We start from the raw sequence: 26,173 nt of genomic DNA on the forward strand, positions 1-26,173 counted from the left end.
CACCCCAAATCCTTACCCTGTGGAAGTCCATGGTTCTGGGTGTGGCCTCTGCATACCTCTCCTATTTCATCTCTCACCACGTGGTTCCCACTTGACCCTCCAGAGTCTTGAACATACATGGCATTTGTCACCTCTGTGCTTTTTGCGCATCAGGTCCAAGGCCTTGGATGCTGCTCCAGCAAGTGTTTTCACCTGACTGGATCCTGCTTATCCTTTAAAACTCATCTCAGAAATCTCCTACTTTAGGAAGCCACTGAGTTAGAAGCATTTTCTCAGTGGCCCCATGATGTATGCTCTATGACTTACCCTTGCTACATAATTCTACATACTTCTGCTTGTGTTTGACTCTTCTCCCAGTTTTACTAAATACTTAACAAAAGATAAATAAGGCAATGCTTCTCTAATCCACATCATCTGCATAAGAAATCATCCCAGGAGCTTGTTAAAAATGCCTTCCCAAGCCCTAACTCAAACCTATCAAATCAGAATCTCTATGTAAAACACGAAAATTGACAACCACTGGCCTCTGGGAAGAGGAACTAAGCATTACATAGAGATCACCTGGGTTTCAAATGTGTTGCTTCTATTTCACACCCAAGTCAACTAGGTGATACCCTTGCTAGTTTTCACAAGAAAGCCAGTTACATTGTGCTCTTGGTGATTTCTGCATACTTTACTGAGGAAGGAGCATATCTGTTATGGACCAACTTTTTTTCTTGCTCCCCTATCCTTTTCTCTTTCTGCATTTCTTCTTCTAGCTTCTGAAGTATCTGCCTCAACTATATATATTCTTGGATGATCTCAATTTAACAATAGTCTTTCTACAAAATATACCATCCACAGAAACCAAAACAGTACATCATGACTCTGTGAATGTGTATCTTCATAGTGTAAGGCCACGTTTGAACACCTGCCACCATGATTTACTCAAGGAAGAAATCCGATGGAAAAGTTTATACAGCAAAGCAGCGTGTGTGTGTGTGTATGCGCGCGCGCACACATGCACGTGAGCACATGTGCTCATTTTAAAAATCAGATATGACTTGTCCTTTAACTTTAGCTGGCAGAGACAGAAAAGTGCAAATTCGGTAAATAATTGACTTACACAATATGTGACAATAAATATTCTAATTTTCTGTGACATCTAAAAGTTATAATTCTTTACTCAGTAGAAGACAGCTATCAGGTGCTAAAATAAAAAAGATACCTAACCCATTGAAGGTAAAATCTTAGTTATATTAACCAGCAAGGTACATATTACATTATTATTACTAGACCATGCCTCCAAGTGTGTCAATTTATAAAAGTGTTCAGCATACATAAAATATACATTAGAGATTTCTCTCATCATAGGCACAATCTAATACAAAAATATATTTGACATTTAAAAATTAGAAGATCCATTGAGAGCCTCCAAAATAGGAAAGGGGAAGGAGTAAGTGATGACAACATAAAAAAAGAAACACACATAGATGCAAATAGTTCCACTTATATGATTATTGTCTTCATCAGCAAAGGGTTAAGAGCAGTTTACACCAAACCAAGTTACCAGGCGGATCACAAGCAGTTCACAGGTTGGATGAGTCACAGCACGCAGGCCAGAAAATGTACTCAGACTTCAGTCAATCTAATGGGACAGTGCACTCACACTATGATTTTGTTTTGGAGTCTAGAAGCTCCATCTACCCACTCTCCATGGTCTACCACCATGTTAACATAGATGTTCCAAGGGGGCCATCTGTACCAAGCCTAGGATAGACTCTTTAAAAAAAACAAACAAACAAAAAAAAACCTGGCTGGGCGCAGTGGCTCATGCCTGAAATCCCAGCACTTTGGGTGGCCGAGGCGGGTGGATCACGAGGTCAAGAGTTCAAGACTTGCCTGGCTAAGATGGTGAAATCCCGTCTCTACTAAAACTATAAAAATTAGGCGTGGTGGCAGGCACCTGTAATCCCAGCTACTCTGGAGGCTGAGGCAGGAGAATTGCTTGAACCTGGGTGACAGAGCCTAGATGGCACCACTGCACTCCAGCCTGGATGACAGAATGAGATTCCATCTCAAAATAAATAAAATTTTAAAAAGACCTACACTTTGACCACAGAAAACCTACAGGATGGTGTTGCAAAACACAAAATTGTCTATCCAGGTAAGTGAGCTGAACACAAACTCATTTGAAGTCCTGAACCCTCTATGGGGAAATAAATGTAGTTTTGTAAGCAGGCAGAAATAAATCTTTTGAAAAAGAGTCAATTATGTAATCTTTGAATATGGAGTAATAGTTCAAACAATATTTTAAACTGAAAATTCAAGAATGAACTCTGAAACAAGAATGCCATGATTCAGAATGCTCCCATGATCACTACAGAAAAGCTTGTCACCTATGCTGCACGTTAAGAAGAGAACAAAATGGCAATAGCCGTATTTTAAAGATTCACAATGTTCTTCTTCCCTTCAGTCTAGGTAAAACCAGATATCCAATATTTTGGACACCAATTTTTCTCTTCAGAAAAAAGTTCCCTTCTTGACTTCTGGAGGCTCTCATACACTGAATATAGGAGAGCAATCTCTTCTCTCTTACTATTATGTAAAATCCACACCGAATTCACATCAAGAGAAAGTCAATGTGAATAAACAGCTTTGGAAACAGTCTACTGAAAAGTGGTCAGTAACACAGATGAAGAAACATGAATATAGTTTTGCCAAAGTCAGTGAGAAATAACTTCTTTCAAAGAAATTATGATTATTCCTTCAAAACAAGGTCAAATCAGATTAAATTTGCCAACATTCTACTTGCTTTTCTGTTTTATTTTGAAAAGAAATATTAAAATATTAATATCATGAGATCATGCTTCAGCCAAAAGAATTTGTAAATAACGATACTCTAAAATGATACCCTTTTGCTCAATAAAAATTTCTTTAAAAACCTAACCTTAAACATTGAGCAAAATATGGCAGAGATTCTTAAAAGTGACTGAGGTATTTAGATTCTTCAAAACCACAGGTTTGCAGTACTGGGCATGGAGGTAAATTAAATGACAATAAAAATTAGAAATGAAGGATAAAAAAATAACTTTGAATTCCTTTTATAATATCTAAATAACCTGAGCTAAGGGAAAAATGATTAAAACCTGGCACTGTGTAGCCCAGCAAATGTTCCACCAGCAAATATTTTGAGGCAAAAATCTATGTTCATTCACAAATAATCTTTCAAGTCATTTGTTAAAAGATTTCCAAAAGTTGGTAATTTGACAATTTTCAGAAAGAAAGGAAAACTCCCAAAATGTAGATATTATTTGTCTAATCTATAGACTATGCCTTCTAATAGATTAGCAAAAGGGTTACACTTTTAGTTGTAAAATTATCTTCTATTAATATTTGCTACTTGGTTGGCTTTCGAAGGAAAAGAGTGTCCATCACTTTGAAACATTCTGTAGACAATCTGGAGATGAGTATTTATGTTGACATAACTTCAACTGAAGATTTTGTTCTTTTAATAAGTAAAGCATGGAATTCTGGCCTATTAACATGAATTATTTTTATAATAAAAAGAACAGTTGGTCAGGAGATCTGCTTTCTATTCATTGCTCTGCTGATAACAGGAATAATTAATTGGGATAAGTCAATTAGCCTTTCTGTGCCTGAGTTTCACTGTCTGCAAAGGGGGGTTAAGAATTCTTATCTGTGCTATGTTATTCACTGGAGTTGTGAAGATAAAGTAAAATGCTAGAAAGCACTTTTATTTTTTCAAAACACAAATATAAATGTTATGTCATGATATTGTTAATAATTTACAGGTATGTTACCCATTCAGATATGTGCTTACAGTAGGTGTTCCTACAGGATCTTGGGTTGGATATTTTGTTTGATTTTTAAAAATAATAAATCACGAAACTAAAACGAGCAAGGTCACTTAACCCTCTCCCTGGGTGGTTAGTTATAACCATCATCATCCTCCTCAGCATCATTATTACTTTTTAGCTACATGTTTAAAAGAGGAGATCTTTAATATGTCAGCTTAAGTGGGAAAATGTGTCCCTGGCACAGGTGGTTTTCAGAAGAAAAGCCGATCTTCACAAGAGCTTTGTCCTCTGCTTTTATTTTAAAGTGCGGACCCTGGGTGGGGAGGGACAGAGCAGGTGTTCCGGGTCTGTCACTGAGGAACTAATTCCCTCAGAGAGGCCAGAGCAGCATGGATGCGGACATGCAATCTGTTTTCAAAGTCGTAGCCAGAGAAATCCTCCTGTAAGATCAAAGAAAGATATTTATGCCCTCTGTTAGCTAAGCTTGCACAGGGTACTGTGGTATAAAGCACACTCAGTTTTGTACTTCCCAAAGTAAAATCTCTACACTCCTAGTAAAGGCTTCCCATCCACTTGATTTTCATATTACTCAACCTCAAACTTTGTATTTATTTTTGAAAACAGCAACTGAATGTCAATAATGTTCTCTTTGGACAATTTTCCTCATGTTATTCTTGAAAAAGTAGTCTTACATTGTGCTCAATATAAGTTACTGTTAGAAATTCTTAATTCAAGGACATAGTTATAAAATCTAAAGTTATTTTCCCACCCAAACACTAAGAGTGTTTCTAAAGCAGGATGAACCATTTCATAGGAGTTCCTTATGATCTTGTAATTTCCCTTAAAACTCAAGAGCTCACTGATTCAAGTGGTTATCATTTTTCCTTTCCAGAAATATTACCAACCAGAACATCACTGCATAAACTTTCTTGAATTCAGACTCAGGTGTACACTGTACGGGATAAGAAAGGCCACTGGAGAAAGGTAGATTCAGGATATTTACCTTTGCTTGAAGAAGTAGAGTTCTGCCTCTTCCTACAGTCTATAAGAGAAACACATTATCCCTTAAAATCTGTGTTTACATATATGCAGGCAGAAAATGGTACAAGGAGGCTATGTTAATTAAAACAATTCACAGTAGACACAGCAGTGAGTCAAACTGTTCATTCAAGCATAATGACTCCAATATTCTTTCTTTTTTCAGATGGAATTTCACTCTGATGTCCAGGCTGGAGTGTGGTGTGCAGTGGCAAGATCTTGGCTCACTGGAACCTCTGCCTCCCATGTTCAAGCAATTATCCTGCCTCAGCCTCCTGAATAGCTGGGTTTACAGGTGCCTGCCACTACGCCAAGCTAATTTTTTGTATTTTTAGTAGAGACAGCATTTCGCTATGTTGGCCAGGCTGGTCTCAAACCTCAGGTGATCCACCACCTTGACCTCCCAAAGTGCTGGGACTATAGGTGTGAGCCACTGTGCCCAGCCCCAATATTTTTAATATAAAGATGTTTATTTGTCTATAGGAGGACATTACTTGATATATAATTACTTGATAAATAATTTTTCATAGTCTATAAAAGGTAAGCTCTAAAATATATTAGTTTAAAATCTTACTAAACAACCTTAAAATTAATGATTAGATAGTAAGTTATACAGCTATAACCTTTCTTTCTTTTTTTTTTTTTTTTTTTTTGAGACAGAGTCTTGCTCTGTTGCTCAGGCTGGAGTGTGGTGGCACAATCATGGCTCACTGCAACCTCAAACTCCAGAGATCCTCTCACCTCAGCCCCTAGGTTAACTGCAGCTACAGGCATGTGCTGCCATACCTGACTGTTTTTTGCTTTTTTCTTTTTTATAGAGATGAGGGTTGTCTTTGTTGCCCAGGTTGGTTTTGAACCTCTGGGCTCAAGTGATACTCCTGCCTCAGCCTCCCAAACTGCTGGGATTACAGGCATGAGCCACTGGGCCTGGTCATATTTTATCTTTTAAAAACTGTGTTTTTCCTATACTTTTTCTACATTTAGATACACAAATACTTAACACTGTGTTACAGTTGCCTATAGTATTCAATATAGTAACATGCTGTGCAGGATTCTAGCCCCGAGCAACAGGCTATTGGTACAGCCTGGTTGTGTAGTAGGTGATACCATCTAGGTTTGTGTAAGTACACTCTACTCTGATATTTGCACAACGAAGGAATCGCCTGACAGCACCTTTCTCAGAATGTCGTTGAGAGATGTATGACTGTAATTTGAATTCTTGGGAAGAAATTAGCTACTTAAAGAGAGTAAGATAGTATTACTAGCTTCTTGGACTCATCGTAAGTGAAATCAAGGAAAACAAAGTGAAGAAAACTGTGTTGAATCAATTTGTTTTAAATGAAAGATGCTTTGTGTTTGCTCACTTCTACATTTCTGTTGATGAACATTATTAAAATATACATACATAAGATCTTACCTCTGGTTTGTCTAATAGAAGACAGCCAAGTTCATAACAGGCATAAGGCTGAACATACAAGTTATTCTGACGACACAATTCATCCTTCACAGCCCGCTGGAAGTACTGAAAGGGATGCAAGTGTTATTGGATGAATTCATTTTCCTACTTAGCATAAGGCTTATTACAATCTTCAAGAGCTGGTGGGAAGGGGGACTCATACTCTGTTTTCTAGATCAGATTTTTTCTTCTTTCCTCATCTTCATTCCTTCCTATTTGTATCTGAGAAGTTCTTTACATGCTGCCTGATGTGCATTCCTTCGAATATATCAGACTAATCTGTGCTACTTATTTTTCCAGGGCACATATTAACCTCTACTGATTTATTACTAAGAACATGTTTATCTGTATCTAAGAGTGTAAACATCCCATTTTAATATTTAAAACAGAAAACACACAAGGCAACTACCATCTCTTGACATGTGTCTTGATTGTATCTTGTGAGCACTTAAGCATTTGATCTAAAATAAGCTCTTTAGGGCTGTAATAACTACCATAAGCCCACAGTGAAAGACTAAAGTTACAATGACATTATTATCTAGGATTTAAAAGCCAAAAGTATCCTAATACTGTACACTGATTCCTTTTTTTTGAGACAGAGTCTTGCTCTGTCACCCAGGCTGGAGGGCAGTGGTGCAATCTTGGCTCACTGCAACCTCAGCCTTCTGGATTCAAGCAATTCTTGTGTCTCAGCCTCCTGAATAGCTGGGATTACAGGCATGTGCCACCACACCTGGCTAATTTTTGTATTTTTAGTAGAGACAGGGTTTCACTATGTTGGCCAGGCTGGTCTCAAACTCCTGACCTCGAGTGATCTGCCCGCCTTGGCCTCCCAAAGTGCTGGGATTACAGGTGTGAGCCACTGCACCCAGCCACTGTACCCTGATTCTTTCAAAGTGTAGTCAAAGTAACACTGATACATACTTCTTCAAAATAACCAATCTCACAAAAAAAAATTGTTTAGAAAAATCCTTCCAACTATATTTAAAAATAATTAATAATTCTTTTTTATATAATATGTACACAGACTGTCCTAAGCCAACAACTCTCTCGCCAACCCCCAGGACTGCATCAATAATCTGCAGTTATAAAGACTGGCATGTCCGATCATTTTTGTTCTTGTCTAACTATGAGGCTTCATTCAGCTCCTTCAAACTTGTCTGCCTCCTCATGTCCTCCTCTCTCATGTAGAGACTGTCATCTTTGATAAATACAAATGCCAGAAAAGGAGTCCATATATAAAGAAGCATTCTAAGAATCTAAAGTAAAAACTAGTATTAACCATCATCAACTTCTAGCATCTGAGACAATGGCATTAATCAATAGTGGGAGGTTTGGTTTTGTTTAGTGCTTTTTCATTTTTCTTATTCACAAGCACATATGTAGGTGTTCATGATTTATTTTCTTTAGCCCTGACAACATTAACAGTTTACCTGAACAGCATCTTCTGAGTTTCCTAGGCATTTGTGTATGGCACCAAGAAGCAAATACTTTAATCCAACAACAGATGAATCATCCACTGCATGGCAAGCTTGAAAAGAAGGGGAGTGAGCAGAGCAGTAAGAAAATGCATTCACTTAATTCCTTCAATATCATGAAGAGTGAAGTGAATATTTCAGTTCATGTTGCTGCCTCCTAAAACTCAGAAGGCACCCATTCCTCATCCATTAGTGAGTAGCCTAAGACAAAGAAAGGCAAAAATACCAAACTTCATAGAGCCAAGAAAACTCAAATTGCAACACATCATTACCTTGTGAAAAACGCCAATCTGAAAAGACACATACTGTATGATTCTATGAACTATGAACCATATGACATTTTGGAAAAGGTAAAACTATGAATCCAGTAAAAATGTCAGTGGTTGCCAGGGGTGAGGGGAGAGGGAGGGATGAGTAGGTGGAGCACAAAGAATTTTTAGGGCAATGAAAATACTGTGTGATATCATCACGGTAGACACATCATTATACAATGGTCCCAACCCTACTGTTTGTTCACTGAGTGAACCCTACTGTTAACTAGGGACTTTGGGTGATTACGATGTGTCAATGATGGTTCACAGACTGTAACAAATGTACCACCCTGATGTTAGTAGTCAGGAAGGACAGGGGTGGGTAGGGGCATGTGGGGACTCTGGACTTTCTGCTCAATTTTGCTATGAACCTAAAAAAAACTGCTCTTAAAAGAAGTTCTGTTAATTTCTTAAAAACAACTTCACATTAAGCTGCCATGCCATAGGCACCTTTCTGTTTGTATGAGGTACTATACTAGTCAGCGAGAGGGGATCAGAACTGATCCCTCCACTTCATTAGCAAGCCGTGGGGGATGGACACACAGGTTGGAGAATGTTACAGGAGTTTTCCAAGGAAATGGGAAAGATGCAAAATGGAAACATAATGAGGAAGAAAGGAAGTAATACAATTATTTCTGAAGACTAATAAAGATACTGTGATTCAACAAGATATATATCTTACTGAATATTATGCATGTATTTATCATTTATATTATAATGTGAAAGTGTGTGTGTGTATATATATATATATAGGCCAGGTGCAGTGGCTCATGCCTGTAATCCCAGCACTTTGGGAGGCCAAGGTGGGTGGATCACAAGGTCAAGGGATCGAGACCATCCTGGCCAACATGGTCTTTACATGACCATGTAAAACATGGTGAAACCCTGTCTCTACTAAAATAAATACAAAAATTAGCTGGCTGTGGTGTCGGACGCCTATAGTCCTAGCTACTCAGGAGGCTGCGGCAGGAGAATCACCTGAACCCAGGAGGCAGAGGTTGCAGTGAGCCAAGACTGTGCCCACTGCACTCCAGCCTGGGTGACATAGCAAGACTTCATCTCAAAAACAAACAAACAAAATATATATATATACACACATATACAGAGAGAGAGAGAGAGACAGAGAGAGAAAGACAGAACTCAAGTTATAGAACAAGTAACTTGAAGGCGAGAGGAAGAGGTAAATAGAAGCTGATCTTGTAGAAGCAGGAGTTGCCCCAGAAAGCCAGGCTGGGAATATGGTCATAAGAAAAAGAACTCAGGCTCCTAAGGCAGCAACATTAAGGAAACATTAATGCAGTTCATTCACTTGTTCGTTCATTCATTCATTCATTCCTCATTCATTCAATTGTTATTGAGCACTACTGTTTGCCAGGCAGTTCTAGGTGCTTGGAATACAACAATGACAAAACAAACAAAAAATTCTTTCTCAGAGAGAAGAGCAAGTGCAAAGTCATAGAGGCTGCTTGTGTCCAAGAGCAGGGAGGAGGGCTGTGCTGGGCAAGGGGGAAGAGCAGGGAGGGATAACTGCCTCAGGGGTTACAGACTGGGAGCACTGCCTGCCGCTGAAAGGACTTGGGCTTTTTACTCTGAATGAGATGAGAGACCATAGAGGATTCTGGGAAACAGAGTGACACAACATGATTAGGTTTTAATAAGATCACTCTGCCTGCTGGGCCTAGAATACAAACATGTTTACAATGTAGCTGGGCATGGTGGCTCACACCTGTAATCCCCACACTTTGGAAGACCAGGGCGAGAGGATCACTTGAGCCCAGGAGTTGAAGACCAACCTAGGCAATATGGCAAGACCCCATCTCTACAATTTTTTTTTTTTTAATAGCTGGTGTGGTCCCAGCTAATCAGGAGACTGAGGTGGGTGGATCGCTTGAGCCAGGGAGGCAGAGGTTGCAGTGAACTGTGATCACACTACTGCACTCCAGCCTGGGCGAGATAGCATGAACCTGTCTCAAAAACAAAAACAAGAAAAAACAACGCAGAGGAAGAATGCAGTGGAGAAGGGCAGGTGGGTGGGGAAAAGGTTATGGATAAAACGATAAGGATATAGGATTCTCACTAGCTCGGCTGGTGCAGGGAGATACAGATGGGGACTCTGATAAGCTGAATGCACAAAACTGGGAGGGCATGATGCAGAGTTTAATAAATGCTTATGATCCACATTGCCGCTATCAGTTTTTTCTGGAACATAACTATTTCTCTACAAAGATCTTCATTGTACTGATGTGGTTGGATCAGTTTGTACCATTGCTGCTTGCCATTGAAGAATGATATAATCTAATTAATAGATCTCAGAACTGGGTTAAATTTAGCAAAGATATTAGATAATTATCTCATGCTCACTTCAGATGCTGTCTGTCTTCCCTTCCAGGCACACATTTTTGTTGTTAGTTTTTCATTTTAATACCTGGAACGGGGTTCAGAGAATTTTTTGTCAAATCTCACTTAACTGATAGTTGTTCCTGTGAATGTTAATTACTGCCTGCCTTATATTTGCATTTTAATTTATCTTTAAACATGTGATCCTGTACTTGTACATTAAAAATGTACTTAATATTCTTTATTGTTCCTTTGAGTTGGACATTGGTAGATGTTCTATACTTATTTCAATAAGAAGGGGGGGGTTTGAATTATGCAAATACTTTAAAAATAAATACAGCAGCCAGGTGCAGTAGCACATGCCTGTAATCCCAGCTACTCAGGAGACTGAGGTGGAAGGATCACTTGAGCCCAGGAGTTTGAGGCTGCAGTGAGTTACAAATATACCATTTCACCCAGCCTGGGTGACACGAGACCTGTCTCTAAAATATAAAAAAAAATTTTTTTAAAGAACATAGCAGAATTTAACACAGCCAAGAATATTCTGTTTCCTTTCCAGTTCCTCCTTGGGAGGGTTACACATCTACTCGGCTCACAGAGCCACTGTACAAAGCTTCTTTTTTTTTTTTAAGATGGAGTTTTGCTCTTGTTGCCCAGGCTGGAGTGCAATGGCAGGATCTCGGCTTCTTATGGAGGAGTTTCGTTCCTTTGATCTCTGGAATAGCAACACTGGCAACTGGCAATGTTTTGTTTTCACATTTGAGGAAAGGCCTTTTTTTTTCTGAAACCAGGAGGCAGAGGTTGCAGTCAGCCGAGATCATGCCACTGCACTACTCCAGCCTGGGTGACAAAGCGAGACTCTGTCTCAAAAACAAAAAACAAAATGCAAAAACAAAAACAAACAAACAACAAAAACAGGCAAAAGGGATTTGCAGGGTCTGATAAAAATACGTGGCTCAATGGATCATGCCATAGTTGGTCAAAAACAAGAGTAACTGGAGAAAAGTCTGAAACAGCGGCTTACAAACTCTAGAATATTATGTCTAAGCTGTCAATACTAAGTTTCTTGGGAAAAGGCAGCACATACATGAATAAGAACATATTTCTTTTCCTATTTTTCCTTTTTAGGCAGGATCTCACTCTTGTCATTCAGGCTGGAGTGGTGTAACATGATCAAAGCTCACTGCAGCCTCGACATCCTGGGCTCACATGATCCTCCCACCTCAGTTTCCCAAATAGCTGGGACTATAAGTGCACACCACCGTGTCCAGATAATTTTTTGCATTTTTAGTAGAGACAGCATTTCACCATGTTGCCCAGGCTGGTCTCAAACTGCTGGCTGAAGCTGTCTACCTGCCTTGGCCTTCCAAAGTGCTGGGATAACAGGCGTGAGCCACCCCACCAGGACACACTTTAGTATCTTTTAATTTATGTGAACCACACCTAAACAAAACAAAGTACTCTCATTGGGGGAAAAAATGTATGCTTCCAGCAACTCCCACAGCTACAGAATAACATTTATAACAAAAGCATCACACGTTTAAGGCAAGCAGATCTATACACAGCAGTGCTGCCTCCTCCTCCCATCACCTAAGTGACAGGATTTCTTTCATCACGACACCCTTTAAGAAGGAGAGGTGTGTACTCTCCCTAAATCGGATGAGAAAAACGGGTAACTGAAGAATGAGCACTGACAAAAGAAGCCAATGTGTCCAGTGCAGAGTTTTGTTTTTTTTTTTTTTTTTTTTTTTTTTTTTTTTAATTTCTTACCTTGGCTCATCCTCTGCAGGTTGGGGAAGGAACAGTTTGGAAGAGCTTTCCACAAGTACAATACTTCGATGGACGCCAGCACACAGAGTGCTTTGGTTGGGGTTTGCTTCCGAAATCGCTCTGCCTGTCAGGAGTTAGGATAAACAGGCTCCATTTTCCAAGAACAAATTCACATAAAAAATATACCTTGGACACTTTAAAAGCACATAGTTCATCATCAATGTGAATGATCTTCTCCTTCAAAGCTAAGAATAACAATTCCTCTCTCTATAAGAAATGTTGCTTTCAATTTTTGACATACTGAAAATTATGCCTTTCATTCATGATTCAACTGAACCTACTATCAAGATGCAGAATACATTCTGAAAACTTGGGGATGAAACTAGATTCATGTGCATTTAGATCAACTGAATGTATAAAGCTTGGCGACAGCTAATAATTCAACGGGCTTATACGGAGGAGCTGAGACGGGATATCTTTTAGTTACAGTTCTCTTGATTTTAAAATTTTCTATTTCGTGCCAGTGCTCTCAGCTGTACATTATTATCTAATTTATACTCAGAAACTTCATTATTCATTCAATAAAAATATATAAAACTAAAGTAACTGATAATTCAGCATATAAGACGTTATGTAACTCAAGGTAATTCAGCAAAATTGTATTCACGAAAGTATAGAATACATTAGGAACATGTCTACAGTCTTGGGCCTTTCTGCTGGCAACTGTGACACACACTTTTGCTTTTTATTACGTCAAAATGTGAGGCGTTCCCTATTCTCAACCCCTCACAGCCTGCATTTCTCACTAGGCCCTGCCAATTTGCATTCTGCCAAAACCACCTAATTCTTTAGACAGATCTTTCTCTTTAGAGTTGTGTTCATTAGCTCTGCAGAATGTATAATGTCTCCGTTCATTAAAAACAAACAAACAACAACAACAAAAAAAACCTATACTCCGGTTACTCTTCAGTTCATATACATCTTTTACCTTTTGCTAAAGATTTCCATGAAGGGGAACAACTGTGAGTCTTAACCCAATGTTTTGAGGCCCTGTATCTGCAGGGCTGGTCGATTTTTTAAAAATCTGCTTTCATTATTTGCAGCAAAGTGAGAATCTTCTATTCAGAGCAGAGGTACAATCATGGAGAGAATTCTCTCCATGGTGGTAAACTGTATTTTACATGGCAAGTAAATCGGCAGCCTTAAATACAATTTTCTAAAGCTTGCCAAGGGGGTGTTGGTTACAAATGCCCATCATAAGTATTACAGCAGATGAATAGGCTCCAACATACCTTTTTCACTGAGAACTGTTCAATCTGATTGTTTTTCCTTTTGAAGAGTTTCTGAACTTCTTTAAAGACAATCTGTGCCCCATCCACATCACCAGTGGCTCCCTGACAAACTGTAAAAAACAATAATTATATTTCTGAAGTTTAAGTCAGGGAAAATGCCACTAAGGGATACCTGAAGTTGATGATACTTGGAAAAAAAAAACACAACAACCAAAAACAGGGGCAAATATGTTTAAAGACCATTCCACAAAGGGCTGGTTTGTGAAAGGTACTTTGGGAAGCTGAGGCAGGTGGATCACCTGAGGTCAGGAATTTGAGACCAGCCTAGCCAACATGGCGAAACCCCATCTCCACTAAAAATACAAAAATCAGCCAGGCATGGTGGCACAGGCCTGTAATCCCAGCTACTTAGGAGGCTGAGGCAGGAGAATCGCTTGAACCTGGAAGGTGGAGGTTGCAGTGAGCTGAGATGATGCCACTGTACTCCAGCCTAGGGGACAGAATGAGACTCTGTCTCAACAAAAAGGAAAGACTATTCCACAAAGGACTGCACCACCCTGCTGATCACTTTTCCAAGTGCCTGTGTTCCTGGAGCTTTGACGGAACTTGAGGAAAACCGTGGTCTTTGTCTTCTTGTTGGGGAGACAGGCTCTCACATAACAAAATCCTTAGCTACGGTCTCAGTGTACAACCTAGTTAGAGCCCACATGCTCCAAAAGTGGAATAAATGGAAACCTAAGAAAGAACAATGAAGAACCTGGAGGATCATGACAGCTTCAAGGTGGAAGGAGGATCTCCCTGTGCTAGGAAGTCATGAACCTGTCCTGTCCATGCTCCTTGGCTGCCTACTACCTATAAGCCACCAGCAAGAATGTGAAGAAGAAACACATGTGCTTGAACCCTGAAGAAAATGAAATTTCAATGGAAGAGATCACACTTGCTCACACACGCACATGGGGCCCCACAAGCTGCAACGTATGTAGTGATAGGAGTCGTTAGGGTAGGAGAACTAACGTGCTTTTCAGAAAGGTCAGAAAGTCAAGGGATCATTTCTCTCTGGCATGACCAGATGCTGTAAGGAGCTAGGAGAAGTCAAGCGGCATCTTGAGGAATGAGTGAGATTCTGATCATCTGCACACCCTCTTCTCACCTCAGGCCCCAAAGATTTAATGATCCTCCCTTTGCTGTGTCTTCTCTGTCCCTTCTGCAAACTTCACACTGGCTGCAGCACCACCACCTGCCTGAAACTTTACCACCACTCTCTTTCCTTTCCTCTCAGCTCTGATGCTGCTGAATCCATTTCTATCCATTTTTTGTTAGTTCATATGTGGTTTTTCACTCCCCAGTTGGAATGTACTAAAGTTGATTCGCTAGTTCATTCTTCTTCTTTTTTGAAAAGACGGAGTCTCACTCTGTTGCTAGGCTGGAGTGCAGTGGTGCGATCTCAGCTCATTGCAACCTCCACCTCCCAAGTTCAAGTGACTCTCCTGCATCAGCCTTCCGAGCAGCTGGGACTACAGGCACACACCACCATACCCAGCTAATTTTTGTATCTTTAGTAGAGACAGGGTTTCAACATCTTGGCCTCTGCCCACCTTGGTCTCCCAAAGTGCTGGGATTACAGGCGTGAGTCACAGTGCCTAGTTCCCCCTTCTTTACTTAAGCGCCCCTAAAAGTAGGTTGGTCCCGTACTTGCATTTGGGCATGTCAAGCAGTTGCCTATCCCAGGCATGTGCATACCAGGATAGGCTACCATCGGCAGAGCCCAAGGGTCCAACATACGAGGGTCGGAGAGAGCTGAGGATGCAAAGGCGATGGGAAAGGCACCCGATTCCTACTGAGATTAAGAGTGACATGACTCAATATTCAAAAGAAGGGAGAATTCCTTTCCTAGTCACTGGGGTATCCCTGGTCCAGATGGGGGAGTGTGCACCAATCCCATATGACCTCATCAATTGCAGCTGTAACATTTCTAAACCAGAATGAAGCTCAGTGGCTGTCTTGTGCAACCAATCCCATCATTTTCTAGATCAGAGGATGCAAAGATACGGAAAAGCTGAGCATTGCGCCTAAGGTCACACAGTAAATCAGTGAAAAAGAATATATTTTTGCTGTCCCTAGCTTGAAATCATCCTCAGATTATTGAGAACATTCTTATAGAGTCACATAACTAAAGCCAGTCATAAACAGCAACAGTATACCCACCACCCCAAAGGTCTATAAACATCCATACCTCAGACCTGGAAGAATAAATACCACCTATTTCTCTTGCAGTAAAATTATAGTAGATAGTTGCTTTTTTTTTTTTGAGACAGAGTTTTGCTCTTGTTGCCCAGGCTGGAGTGCAATGGCACAACCTTGGCTCACCGCAACCTCCACCTCCTGGGTTCAAGGTTCAAACCATTCTCCTGCCTCAGCTTCCTGAGTAGCTAGGATTACAGGCATGTGCCACCATGCCCAGCTAAATTTTTTGTATTTTTAGTAGAGATGGGGCTTTTCCATGTTGGTCAGGCTGGTCTCAAACTCTCAACCTCAGGTGATCTGCTTGCCTCAGTCTCTCAAAGTGCTGGGATTACAGGTGTGAACCACCACGCATGGCCAGACAGTTGCTTTAAAAGATGCAGATGTTTAAAAGCATGGGAGTCTCTGGTTTATCCTAAAACATGAGGCCTAAGCAGAGCTTAGGATGACTGGCTCTTCCATTAAGACTAAGTATACACAATCCCATATGTGATATTCTAATCTTTTTTGGTAACTTATAATTTTGATATAATTTCAAACTTACAGAAAAGTTGTAAGAGTAGTAGAGGTATATGATCAAGCAATTCTACTTCTAGGTATCTACCCAAAGGTATCGAAAGCAGGGACTGGAACAGGTACCTTTATACAAATGTTCCAGGTAAGCACTCCACACAATAGCTAAAAACATCCCACATGTCCATCAATGAATGAATGAACAATATGGCATATACATACTATGGAATATTACTCAGCCTGAAAAAACGAAGGAGATCCTGACACGTGTTACAACACGGATGAACCCTGAAGCCACTATGCTAAATAAGCCGGACACAAAAGGATGAATATATTCCACCTACACACAAGATAGGTAGAATATTTAAATTCACAGAAATAGAAAGCAGAAGCGTGGTAACCAGGTTCTTGGGGGAAAAGTGAATGGGGAGTTCCTGCTTAATGGGTAGAGTTTGAGTTTGGGATGATGAAGAAGTTCCAGAGATGGATGTGGTGATGTTTGCATAACAATGTGAGTGTATCTGGTGTCACTGACATGTACACCTAAAAAAAGTTCAAATGGTAAATGTTGCTATATATTTTACCACAACTTTTAAAAGTACAAAACTATTGACATAGTCACACAAAACATTCACATGCTGGGGAACTAAGCCCTAGTGGCAGTGTCTGGGGCCCCTGAATGCCCATCCCCTCTAGCTCACGGCCAGCCCAAAAGGCAGCTCCTACATGATGGTGTGATGGGTGCTCCTTCCCTGCCTCATGTACTGTTTGTAGTGGAGCTATTCACCTACATCTTACCCTCTCTACAAAATCCCCATGCAGAAACAGAGATCAGAATCTTTCATGCTTATCCTCTCCTATCTGTAATATGGTCCTGGGATTTCCAAATATTGGGGGAATAAATGTTCCTCTCTACAGCCACACTGTACATTTACGTAACTGAGGCTCAGCAGAGATGAAAAAATAAACAGCTGTCCACCATTGACTGTGCAGTCCAATGACCCCTAATGGCTGCTGAGTTGTGTGCAGACCTCTTTACTCTGGGGTATTCAATCTGGGTTAATCAACTCTTCAACGTATTAAACACAATGAGTCACTCAACAAATAGCTGCTACTTTCATCTGAGACGTCAAATTTTATACAACAACCCTTTAAGTGTGAGAAATAGCATATTATGCAGCATATGAAAAAGAAGCTTATTCAAACTTCAGGGACAGAGCCATGAGAACATGCATGTCTGACGGGGACTGCAATGTGGAATATGGATGCAAGGGGGCTTTGCACTATTAATGAACTGATGCAATTTTATAGGGAATTTAAGATATCCAGAATATACTTATTGGCCAATGTTAATCATTTCTATCTTATTTTAAATAGATCAGTTAAGAGGGAAGAATGGAAGTGGAAGATGGTTCATTAAATCTCAACATTAAGAATAAGAAGGTATTGAAAATAAGATTTGGATTAGTCTTGAATTTTAAGTAAAAGAATCTCTTAGGTGGCTGCATGAGAAGAGTTCATTACATAAACCAGAGAAGGCTTACATGAAGTTGCTTAAAGGCAGGAAATGTACAACAGCTTCACTTTCTTCAATTCCACACCTCTACAATTCTAAATCACATGGCCCTTTAGGTATTGAAGGATGCAGACAACTATTTTGGCCACCAGGTGGCAGCACATCTCTACCTCCACATACAAGGAAAAAAAAAAAAACTCAAAATAGAATACAGGTGTTATTAATGATATGCAATGTTGAAATACCTTGCATCTGAAATATCACACTGTAAATATAATAGGGTTAGGAGGTAAAACAAGGTTGGAGCAGATGACTCAAACCTATGCAACTTTGTAACCAGAGCACTAACCAAACAAAAATATTAACACAGGCCAGGCTCCGTGACTCATGCCTATAATCCCAGTGCTTTGGGAGGCTGAGGCAGGAGGATCACTCGAGCCCAGGAAGTCAGAGATCATCCTGGGCAACACAGTAAGACCTTGTTGCTACAAAATTTTTTCAAACATTAGCTGGGAGTGTTGGGCATGCCTGTAGTCCCAGCTACTCTGGAGGCTGAGGCAGGAGGATGGCTTGAGCCTGGGAGGTTGAGGATAGAGTGAACTGTGATCAGGCCACTGCACTTCAACCTGGGAAACAGAGCAAGACTCAGACTCAAAAAAAAAATTAACACAATGATAAATGACTGTTCAATTCTTAAAAATTCTTCAGAATCCTAATAAATAAAAAACATAGCATAAAAAGTAAGGGAGTAGAGACAGGCTGAAGCCATTTAGGGTAAAATGTACAATAACTGGAAAGACCTCACAATATGCATTTCCAAGATAGAGAACAGGACTAAACCAGGCCCAGAGGGGAAGCGTGCGGCAAAGAGGCATCCTGGACATGACTGAATTTCTGGGTGTTCCCCTGGGTCAGTGAACACAGTGTTCCAGTGCTATTTACTTGATTGCAAAAAACAAGAGCATGCTGGGGAAGGCTGTGGAAGGGCACAACGTTTGCTTCCTCCTGCCATCATTCTCCTGTCTGCCCATGTCAGGTGAGCTAATTCACAACAGGGAGAGGGAGCCTGAGGGGCCATGGGCGACTCACCTGCAGTCAAGTAGGCATAATAGCACTGGGACCACCTGGACTCATTCTTTAGCCTCTCAAAGGAATCAAACGCATCCTTGAAATTGAGCTCTATCATGCTGCACCAACCTATGAAAGAAATATATTTAGCACATGACCGTAAAGTACTGAGCTCTATCTATGACCCTTATTTAAGCCACGAGTCTCTGAAACTGTGATCATTCTCAGTGCATGTTCTATGAAATGCGTAAAAACTTTAACCTGAAAACCTAAGAAATTATTTTTTCCCTTAAATACTTTCAATATAAAGTTTGAATTAGACAATGCACTTAGGTTTCAGTCAGACAACCAATGAAACAGCACAGAAGAGAATGGCATAAAATTTCTACAAAGACACTCCCACTTACGTCCTAACGGATGTGAGGTTAACCCAAGCACAGCAGTACTTCTCCCAGAGTACACACAGGTGCAATAACAAACAGCGGAAGCAACACCATTTGATTACAAACTCTGTAACTACTACTCACTCTTTTTAAAATTTTTCTTGAGATGGAGTTTCGCTCTTTCCCCCAGGCTGGAGTGTAATTGTGCGATCTTAGCTCACTGCAACTTCTGCCCCCAGGGTTCAAGCGACTCTCCTGCCTCAGCCTCCCAGGTATCTGGGATTACAGTCACCTGCTACCATACTCTGCTAATTTTGTATTTTTAGTAGAGATGGGGTTTCACCATGTTGGCTAGGCTGGTCTTGAACTCCCGACCTCAAGTGATCAGCCTCCCAAAGTGCTGGAATTACAGGGGTTAGCTACTGTGCTTGATCTACTCATTCTCAAAACTTCTTAAGATCTAGAGAGCAAGCCAATGAGAAATTAGGTATTTGCTCACCTTCCCTCAGCACACAGGTAGAGAAAGAACCCCACCTTCCTGGATCAAAACACTGTTAGATGGGCATCCTAGTAAGGAACTTCTGCAACTAAAATGTAAGGGATTTTATTCCCAGTTTTCATCACAGTAACTCCCATCATTTGAGCCCCTAATGTGCACCAGTGCTGTGGTAGGCACTTCATATAACGCTCTCTAATTCTTATGACAATCTTGCAAAGGTGGCTAACAGTGTCCTTGTATTAGCAAGGACTAATCCTATGCCTGTAATCCTAGCACTTTGTGAGGCTGAGGTGGGAGGATCACTTGAGCCCAAGAGATCAAGACCAGCCTAGGCAACATGGCAAAATACGGTCTCTACAAAAAATTAGTCAGACATGGTAGTAATTCCAGCTACTTGGGAGACTGGGGTAGGAGGATCATCTGAGCCGGAAAGGTCTGGGCTGCAGTGAGCTGAGATTGCGCCACTGCACTCCAGCCTGGGTGACAGAGTGAGACCCTGACTCAAAAAAAAAAAAAAAAAAAAAAAAACTAAGGTATCAAGAGGTGTCTAACTTGCTGAAGCCATGCAGCTAAGAAGAAGGAAGAACTGTGGATCCAAGTCCAACACACTTTCCTTTACATGATATTGCCTCCTTAAAAAAAATTCTGTTATCAAGTATACCACTAACTGTATAAACTGAGACTTGCCATTTAAACTGTGAGAGGAAGAGTGGGCAAGATACACAATTCAGAAAATTTGCTGTCAAATCCTATGGGATATGATGCTGACATAGTTCAGAGTAAAAATTTGGGCTTTTTTTTTTTTTTTTTTTTTTTTGAAATGGAGTCTCGCTCTGTCACCCAGGCTGGAATGCAGTGGTGGGATCTCAGCTCACTGCAACCTCTGCCTCCTGGGTTGAAACCAATCTCCTGCGTCAGCCTCCTGAGTAGCTGGAATTACAGGCACCCACCACCAGGCCTGGCTAATTTTTGTATTTCTGGTAAAGACGGTTTCACCATGTTGGCCAGGCTGGTCTCGAACTCCTGGCTTTAAGCAATCTGTCCCCCTCAGCCTCCCAAACGGCTGAGATTATAGGTGTAATTGGGGTAAGATTTGAATTAAATACAAAATAGAGATGGAATTAAGTATTGACTCAGGAATTAAGTCAGGAATAAGTCGGGAATAGGTACTAACTCAAGCTTCTGAGCCTGAATTGGAAGCCTGAGTCACTATGTGCTCCTCAGTTAACCTTCCTAAGGCCTGGGTTGAATGATTTCTAAGCTTCCTTCTGCTCTAACATTCTATCCTGTCATAGGCCTTGAAATGATGCACCAACAAAAGGCCATCAAAGCTACATTTTTTCCTTCAGGTTCTTTGAAACACATTTCATTCTATATTATGGCTACTAAGCAGAGCTCCAGCAGAATGTAGATGACACAAAAACACATTTTCCACTGGATTATACTTCATTTCCTCTTTTCAGACCACAACGGGCATTTAAAACATAATATTGTTTACTGGGCAGTTTGCAATATTTTGGTTTTTCAGTTTTCCTTAAAAGGATTCAGGAAGACATTTGTGCCCACAGCAGGCAAAGCAAGTGGCAGGCAGCACAGGGTCTTGCCCCCCACAAACTGAGAGGTGTCAACTGCTTCCTTGAGCATTCTGTCTCCAATTCCTTGCCCCTCTGCAGAAGGCTTTTTAAGGCTCAATTTCCCTTTGGAGTCTCGTCACTATCTCATCATTTCTCCTTTCTCTTTGCCTCTGTCATTCCTTTCTTATATGCTACATGACGTGACCTTATAGCATTAGCTAAGCTGAAACTCTGAAAAGTCTGAGTCCCTTATTTAAAATTTTTTTCGTTTCAAGTTCCAAGTTGTGTTTACTCCTCCCAGCACAATGGAGAAACTGTTACACAGAAGGATTTTGCAATTACTAATGTAAGAGGATCAGAGTTTTAGCGCAGTCAGCAACGACCCATAGCAACAATTTTGGAGGAGAAAGGGGAAAGTCTTAGGCAGATCAATACCTCCAGGTGTGTTTGTGACTGCCTCTCCCGTAAGGGAGAAGCAGAAGGTGGCAGCTAACATGTATGGAGGGCTTTCCGTGCCAGGCCCCATGCACGAGGCTTCACATGTCATGTCATCTAAACCTAACAGCTGCCACAAGGGGAGGGCCTTTAACTCCAATGGCAACTATGTGGCTAGGAAGGTTTGGGCAACGTATCTAAGATCTCAGAGCTAGTTGGTGAAAAACACTGGGACTTGATACTGTCTCCTATTTTTCTTCTCAAGTAAATATTGGTGGGAAGGAGGAACAAAGAGTTTTGAATTCTAATGTGCAGCCCAATAAGGTATTTATAGTCATTTAATCAATTCATTTAATATTACTATTATCCTAAAATCAAAATGCTATGAAGAAAAAAATGTTATGAAGAAGTAATGAGAATCAGAGAGAGAAATATCACTGCATGTACTACGGTAATAGTTGAAGTCCTTACTACAGAAGGCACCAAGCATTTTGCAGACACACACCGAATGACATGAATGCTAAAATACCCATCAATACTACTTCCTAACAAGAGGCTGGACAGACATTCATATTTACCAATTTCATACAGACAGACATGCTGAATTTCTCTCTGATCTACTGCAAGTTCCAAAGCAGTGTGGAAAGACGTCAAGGCACTGTTGATTTGACACTAAGGAGAAAAGGAAAACAGTTACTGGCTAAGATCTGTCAATAACATTACAATCATCATAATTCAAATGCATCTTTTTCCTTCATAGTTATTTTAAACAGGTTAGGCAGTATGGAAGCCAGCGGTTTAAAGACTGCTAGGAAAATACTCCAATTTGTCCCCACACAGCTGTGAAACTGACCTAAGCACAGAGACCCTCTCCTTTGCTCTGGTGGTAAGGGCTCAGCTCACACCTGCCTTCTCCCTCAGCATTCTCTCATACTTGTACGGTAGGATGTGTTGTAATTTAACCGTTTGCGAATCTTGCTCCTTGCTACCACATAGGCGTGGAAAGGGAAGGGACTATATTTCATCCCTGTGTACACCCAACCCTGGCTCAGAAGTCTCTCAATCACTTCTGAGTGAATGCACGAAGCCACTCCCATTAGCCCAGTCCTCAGTGAGCTCTTCACCATACATCTGCTAGTTTGCTTTTTTTTTTTTTTTTTTTTTTTTTGAGGCAGAGTCTCACTCTGTTGCCCAGGCTGGAGTGCAGTGGTGCGATCAATCTCGGCTCACTACAATCTCCGCCTCTTGGGTTCAAGCGATCATCCTGCCTCAGCCTCCTGAGTAGCTGGGACTACAGGCGCCCGCCACCACACCCAGCTGATTTTTGTATTTTTAGTAGAGATGGGGTTTCACCATGTTGGCCAGGCTGGTGTTGAACTCCTGACCTTCTGATCTACCCGCCTCAGACTCCCAAAGTGTTAGGATTACAGGCATGAGCCACTGCGCCGGGCCACTAGTTTGCTTCTATACCCTAGAATGCTGTTGTCTAATTGCTTCTGGTCATCAAATCTCCTCTCCCAACACTTTAGAAATTCTCCGAAGATCCAGATTACATTTCCAACATTTGCACTCAAATAACACTGGAACCCAGCAAACTCTCAAATGTCTGCTCTACTTACTGCTACTTAAATACCTTTCGTTTTTCATTCCTCTAAAGATCTTGCTCAGAGTCTGCCAGCATGATGCCAGAAGCGCCTGAGAGGAGCAGCTCAAAAGCATCACCAGGATTCAAAGGGTTAGTTCAATCTTAAATAGGCATCGAGAAATTCTAAATGTCACATATCATTAATAAGTAAGTATTAAACACCCAGATCACCTGACAGCTTATTCTGAATGGTGCGTGTGGTCTCAGAGCATTTCTTTCTTGCTCTGCTGGTGCCAGGGCTCCTCTTACTGCCCTACATTTGCAGGGAGGTGGACTTCCTTCCCCAGGGTTCCGAGTGTGCCTCCGACTGCTTCTCTAAGTTCCCTCCCTCTCCAACGCTCCCAGCTGCCCTTCTCTCCACAGCCAGCCAGGTGGGGCGGAAGGGTTCTGAAAAGTCCTGGAGGAGAAGCTGCAGGCTTCTCAGAGGACGGTCCCCCACCCGCAGACCTGGGCTCCTTTCCTCTGCACGTCACTGCAGGAGGCCTTGGGCAAGCAAGGGCGCCAATGAGTCAGCAGGTGATCTTCAGGACAGCCTGTGACTCAGGAACACTGTAAGCCAAATGACTCATTAACCAAGGCCCAGCTGGATCAATAGCTTTTCAAGCCCCAGAGTAACACCCCTGTTGTCAGGAAGGTTGAAACTGCAGCATTCAATCCATTACCACCATTTATGAATGCTGACCAGGTAGCCACAGAAGACACACATCACCACATCACTAATTCCTGTTCTCAGTAACAACGTCAGTTGGAAGAAACCTCACAGCCATGGGAATCGCCCACAGCTCAGATGGCAGACATTGACACTGACTGTTAACACACAGCCCAAATACAAAACACCAAGGTGAAAAAATAATCCTTTATGATGCATGCACGTGTGCATGAATACGTGTGTAGATTTCTAGGCACTCACGTCACTCTCCATGTCTCATTTCCCCCTTTTGGGATCCACAGTTCTTTTCCTGAATCAGATATGCACTCCATTTAGCATATTTATACAGAAACCACAGCATTACAGACTCAGCTTTGCACACATCTCTCTCACTTTGGTTAATTAATGACATAGCTCTCACATACAGAATGTTTCTGGATGGGCCATCACCACCGGGCTGTCCCCCACTGTCCCCCACAGTACATGACAGTACAATAGCAGGCTGTCCTTCAGAGGACAGAAAATTAGATAGGAAACATTTACTGGGCAACCTCTATGTGCCAGGGACAGGCTCTAAAGATACAAAGATGAGTCCAAACAAAGCTTTGAATCCAAGTAAAGAAAAAATAAATTCAGGTAGTATTTCAATTAACATCATTTCTCGGGACCCTTTCAAATGCTCTGAGATAGGCATGTATTAATTCCATTTGCAGATGAAGAAAGTAAAATTCAAAGAAGGAGCTTGGTCAAGGTCAACAAGGTAGCAACTGACTAGTATTCAAAATTCTGCCCTGATTGCCTCTAAAGTGTGCTTTCTTGGGGGAACATGTACATAAATGTGATTTAGTCACGGATCTTCAGATGAGAGAGATTATCCTGGATTAGCCAGGTTGGCCCTAAATACAATCACATGTATCCTTCAATGTGACACACACAGGAAAGAAGGAGACATTGTAAACCGTGGAGGAAGAGTCTGGAGCAATGCTGCCACAAGTCAAGGAAGGCAGCAGCCACCAGAGGCTGGAAGAGGCAAGGAAGGAATCTCCCTGCAGCCTCCAGAGGGCTTGAAAGCACTGACTGAGACCAGGTTGTGGAGCTCAGTGGCATTATCCCAGGAGCAAGCAGAACTGCAGAACTGATTCGAGTTCTATCCTGATCATTCAGTGAAGGATTATGAACAGCCATTAACACAGCTGAAACAGATTTACCCTTATTTTTCACCAAAGTAATTTTTTTTTTTTAAGACAGGGTCTCGCTCTGTCTTCCAGGCTGGAGTGCAGTGGTACATTCATGGCTCACTGCTGCCTCAATCTCCCAAGCTCAAGCGATACTCCCATCTCAGACTCCTAAGTAGCTGGGACTATGGGCATGCACTACTGCGTATTACTAAATATGTTTTTAAATTTATATTTTGTAGACAGGGGTCTCTCTACATTGCCCAGGCTGGTCCCAAACTCCTGGAGTCAGATGATCCTCTCCCTTTGGCCTCTCAAAGTCCTGGGATTACAAACATAAGCCACCATGCCCAGTCTCACCAAAAAAATTTAAACAAAAAAAATGATCTGTGAGAGTTTTTGTTTTTCTTCTTTTGAGTTAAAAGTCTCGCTCTGTTTCCCAGGCTAGAGTCAGTGGTACGATCTTGGCTCACTGCAACCTCTGCCTCCTGGGTTCAAGCAATTCTTCTGCCTCTGTCTCCCAAGTAGCTGGGACTATAGGCACACACTACCACACCTGGCTAATTTTTGTAGTTTTGGTAGAGATGAGGTTTCACCATATTGGCCAGGCTGGTCTCAAACTCCTGACCTTGCAATCTGCCTGCCTCTGCCTCCCAAAATGCTGGGATTACAGGCATGAGCCATCACACCTGGCCTTTGTGAGTTTTAATATGAAAAATTAAGATATCCACCATGGGCTGGGTGCAGTGGCTCACCTCTATAGTCCCAGCACTTTGGGAGGCCAAGGTGGGTGGATCACAAGGGCAGGAGATAGAGACCATCTTGGATAACATGGTGAAATCTCGTGTGATGGCACATGCCTATAGTCCAAGCTACTCGGGAGGCTGAGTCAAGAGAATCACTTAAACCCGAAAGATGGATGTTGCAGTGAGCTGAGATCACGCCACTGCACTCCAGCCTGGGCGACAGAGCAAGACTCTGTCTCAAAAAAAA

The 26,173-nt window shown here is 41.3% G+C and overlaps 1 protein-coding gene and 1 non-coding gene across 2 annotated transcripts in view; one reads left to right on the plus strand and one right to left on the minus strand.

Annotated features, from left to right (window-relative positions):
• Positions 1-3,705: 3,705 nt before the first annotated feature.
• Positions 3,706-26,173, minus strand: part of TTC39C (tetratricopeptide repeat domain 39C) — a 125,225-nt gene continuing 102,757 nt past the window's right edge. The window contains exons 7-14 of the mRNA XM_017498543.2: positions 22,290-22,383; positions 18,842-18,949; positions 13,483-13,592; positions 12,191-12,314; positions 7,728-7,825; positions 6,256-6,360; positions 4,804-4,842; positions 3,706-4,240 (exon numbers count right to left, since the gene is read on the minus strand). Of these exons, the coding sequence (XP_017354032.1) occupies positions 4,151-4,240; positions 4,804-4,842; positions 6,256-6,360; positions 7,728-7,825; positions 12,191-12,314; positions 13,483-13,592; positions 18,842-18,949; positions 22,290-22,383 (768 nt within the window). The 3' untranslated portion in view covers positions 3,706-4,150. The remainder of the gene's footprint in view (positions 4,241-4,803; positions 4,843-6,255; positions 6,361-7,727; positions 7,826-12,190; positions 12,315-13,482; positions 13,593-18,841; positions 18,950-22,289; positions 22,384-26,173) is intronic.
• On the plus strand, positions 13,141-13,256 carry LOC119467136. Its single transcript, XR_005195668.1, has one exon. It is a non-coding gene; the product is annotated as a U5 spliceosomal RNA (small nuclear RNA).

The sequence above is a fragment of the Cebus imitator genome, unplaced genomic scaffold, assembly GCF_001604975.1.
Source record: "Cebus imitator isolate Cc_AM_T3 unplaced genomic scaffold, Cebus_imitator-1.0 Scaffold12, whole genome shotgun sequence".
In the NCBI taxonomy this organism is placed as follows: Eukaryota; Metazoa; Chordata; class Mammalia; order Primates; family Cebidae; genus Cebus; species Cebus imitator.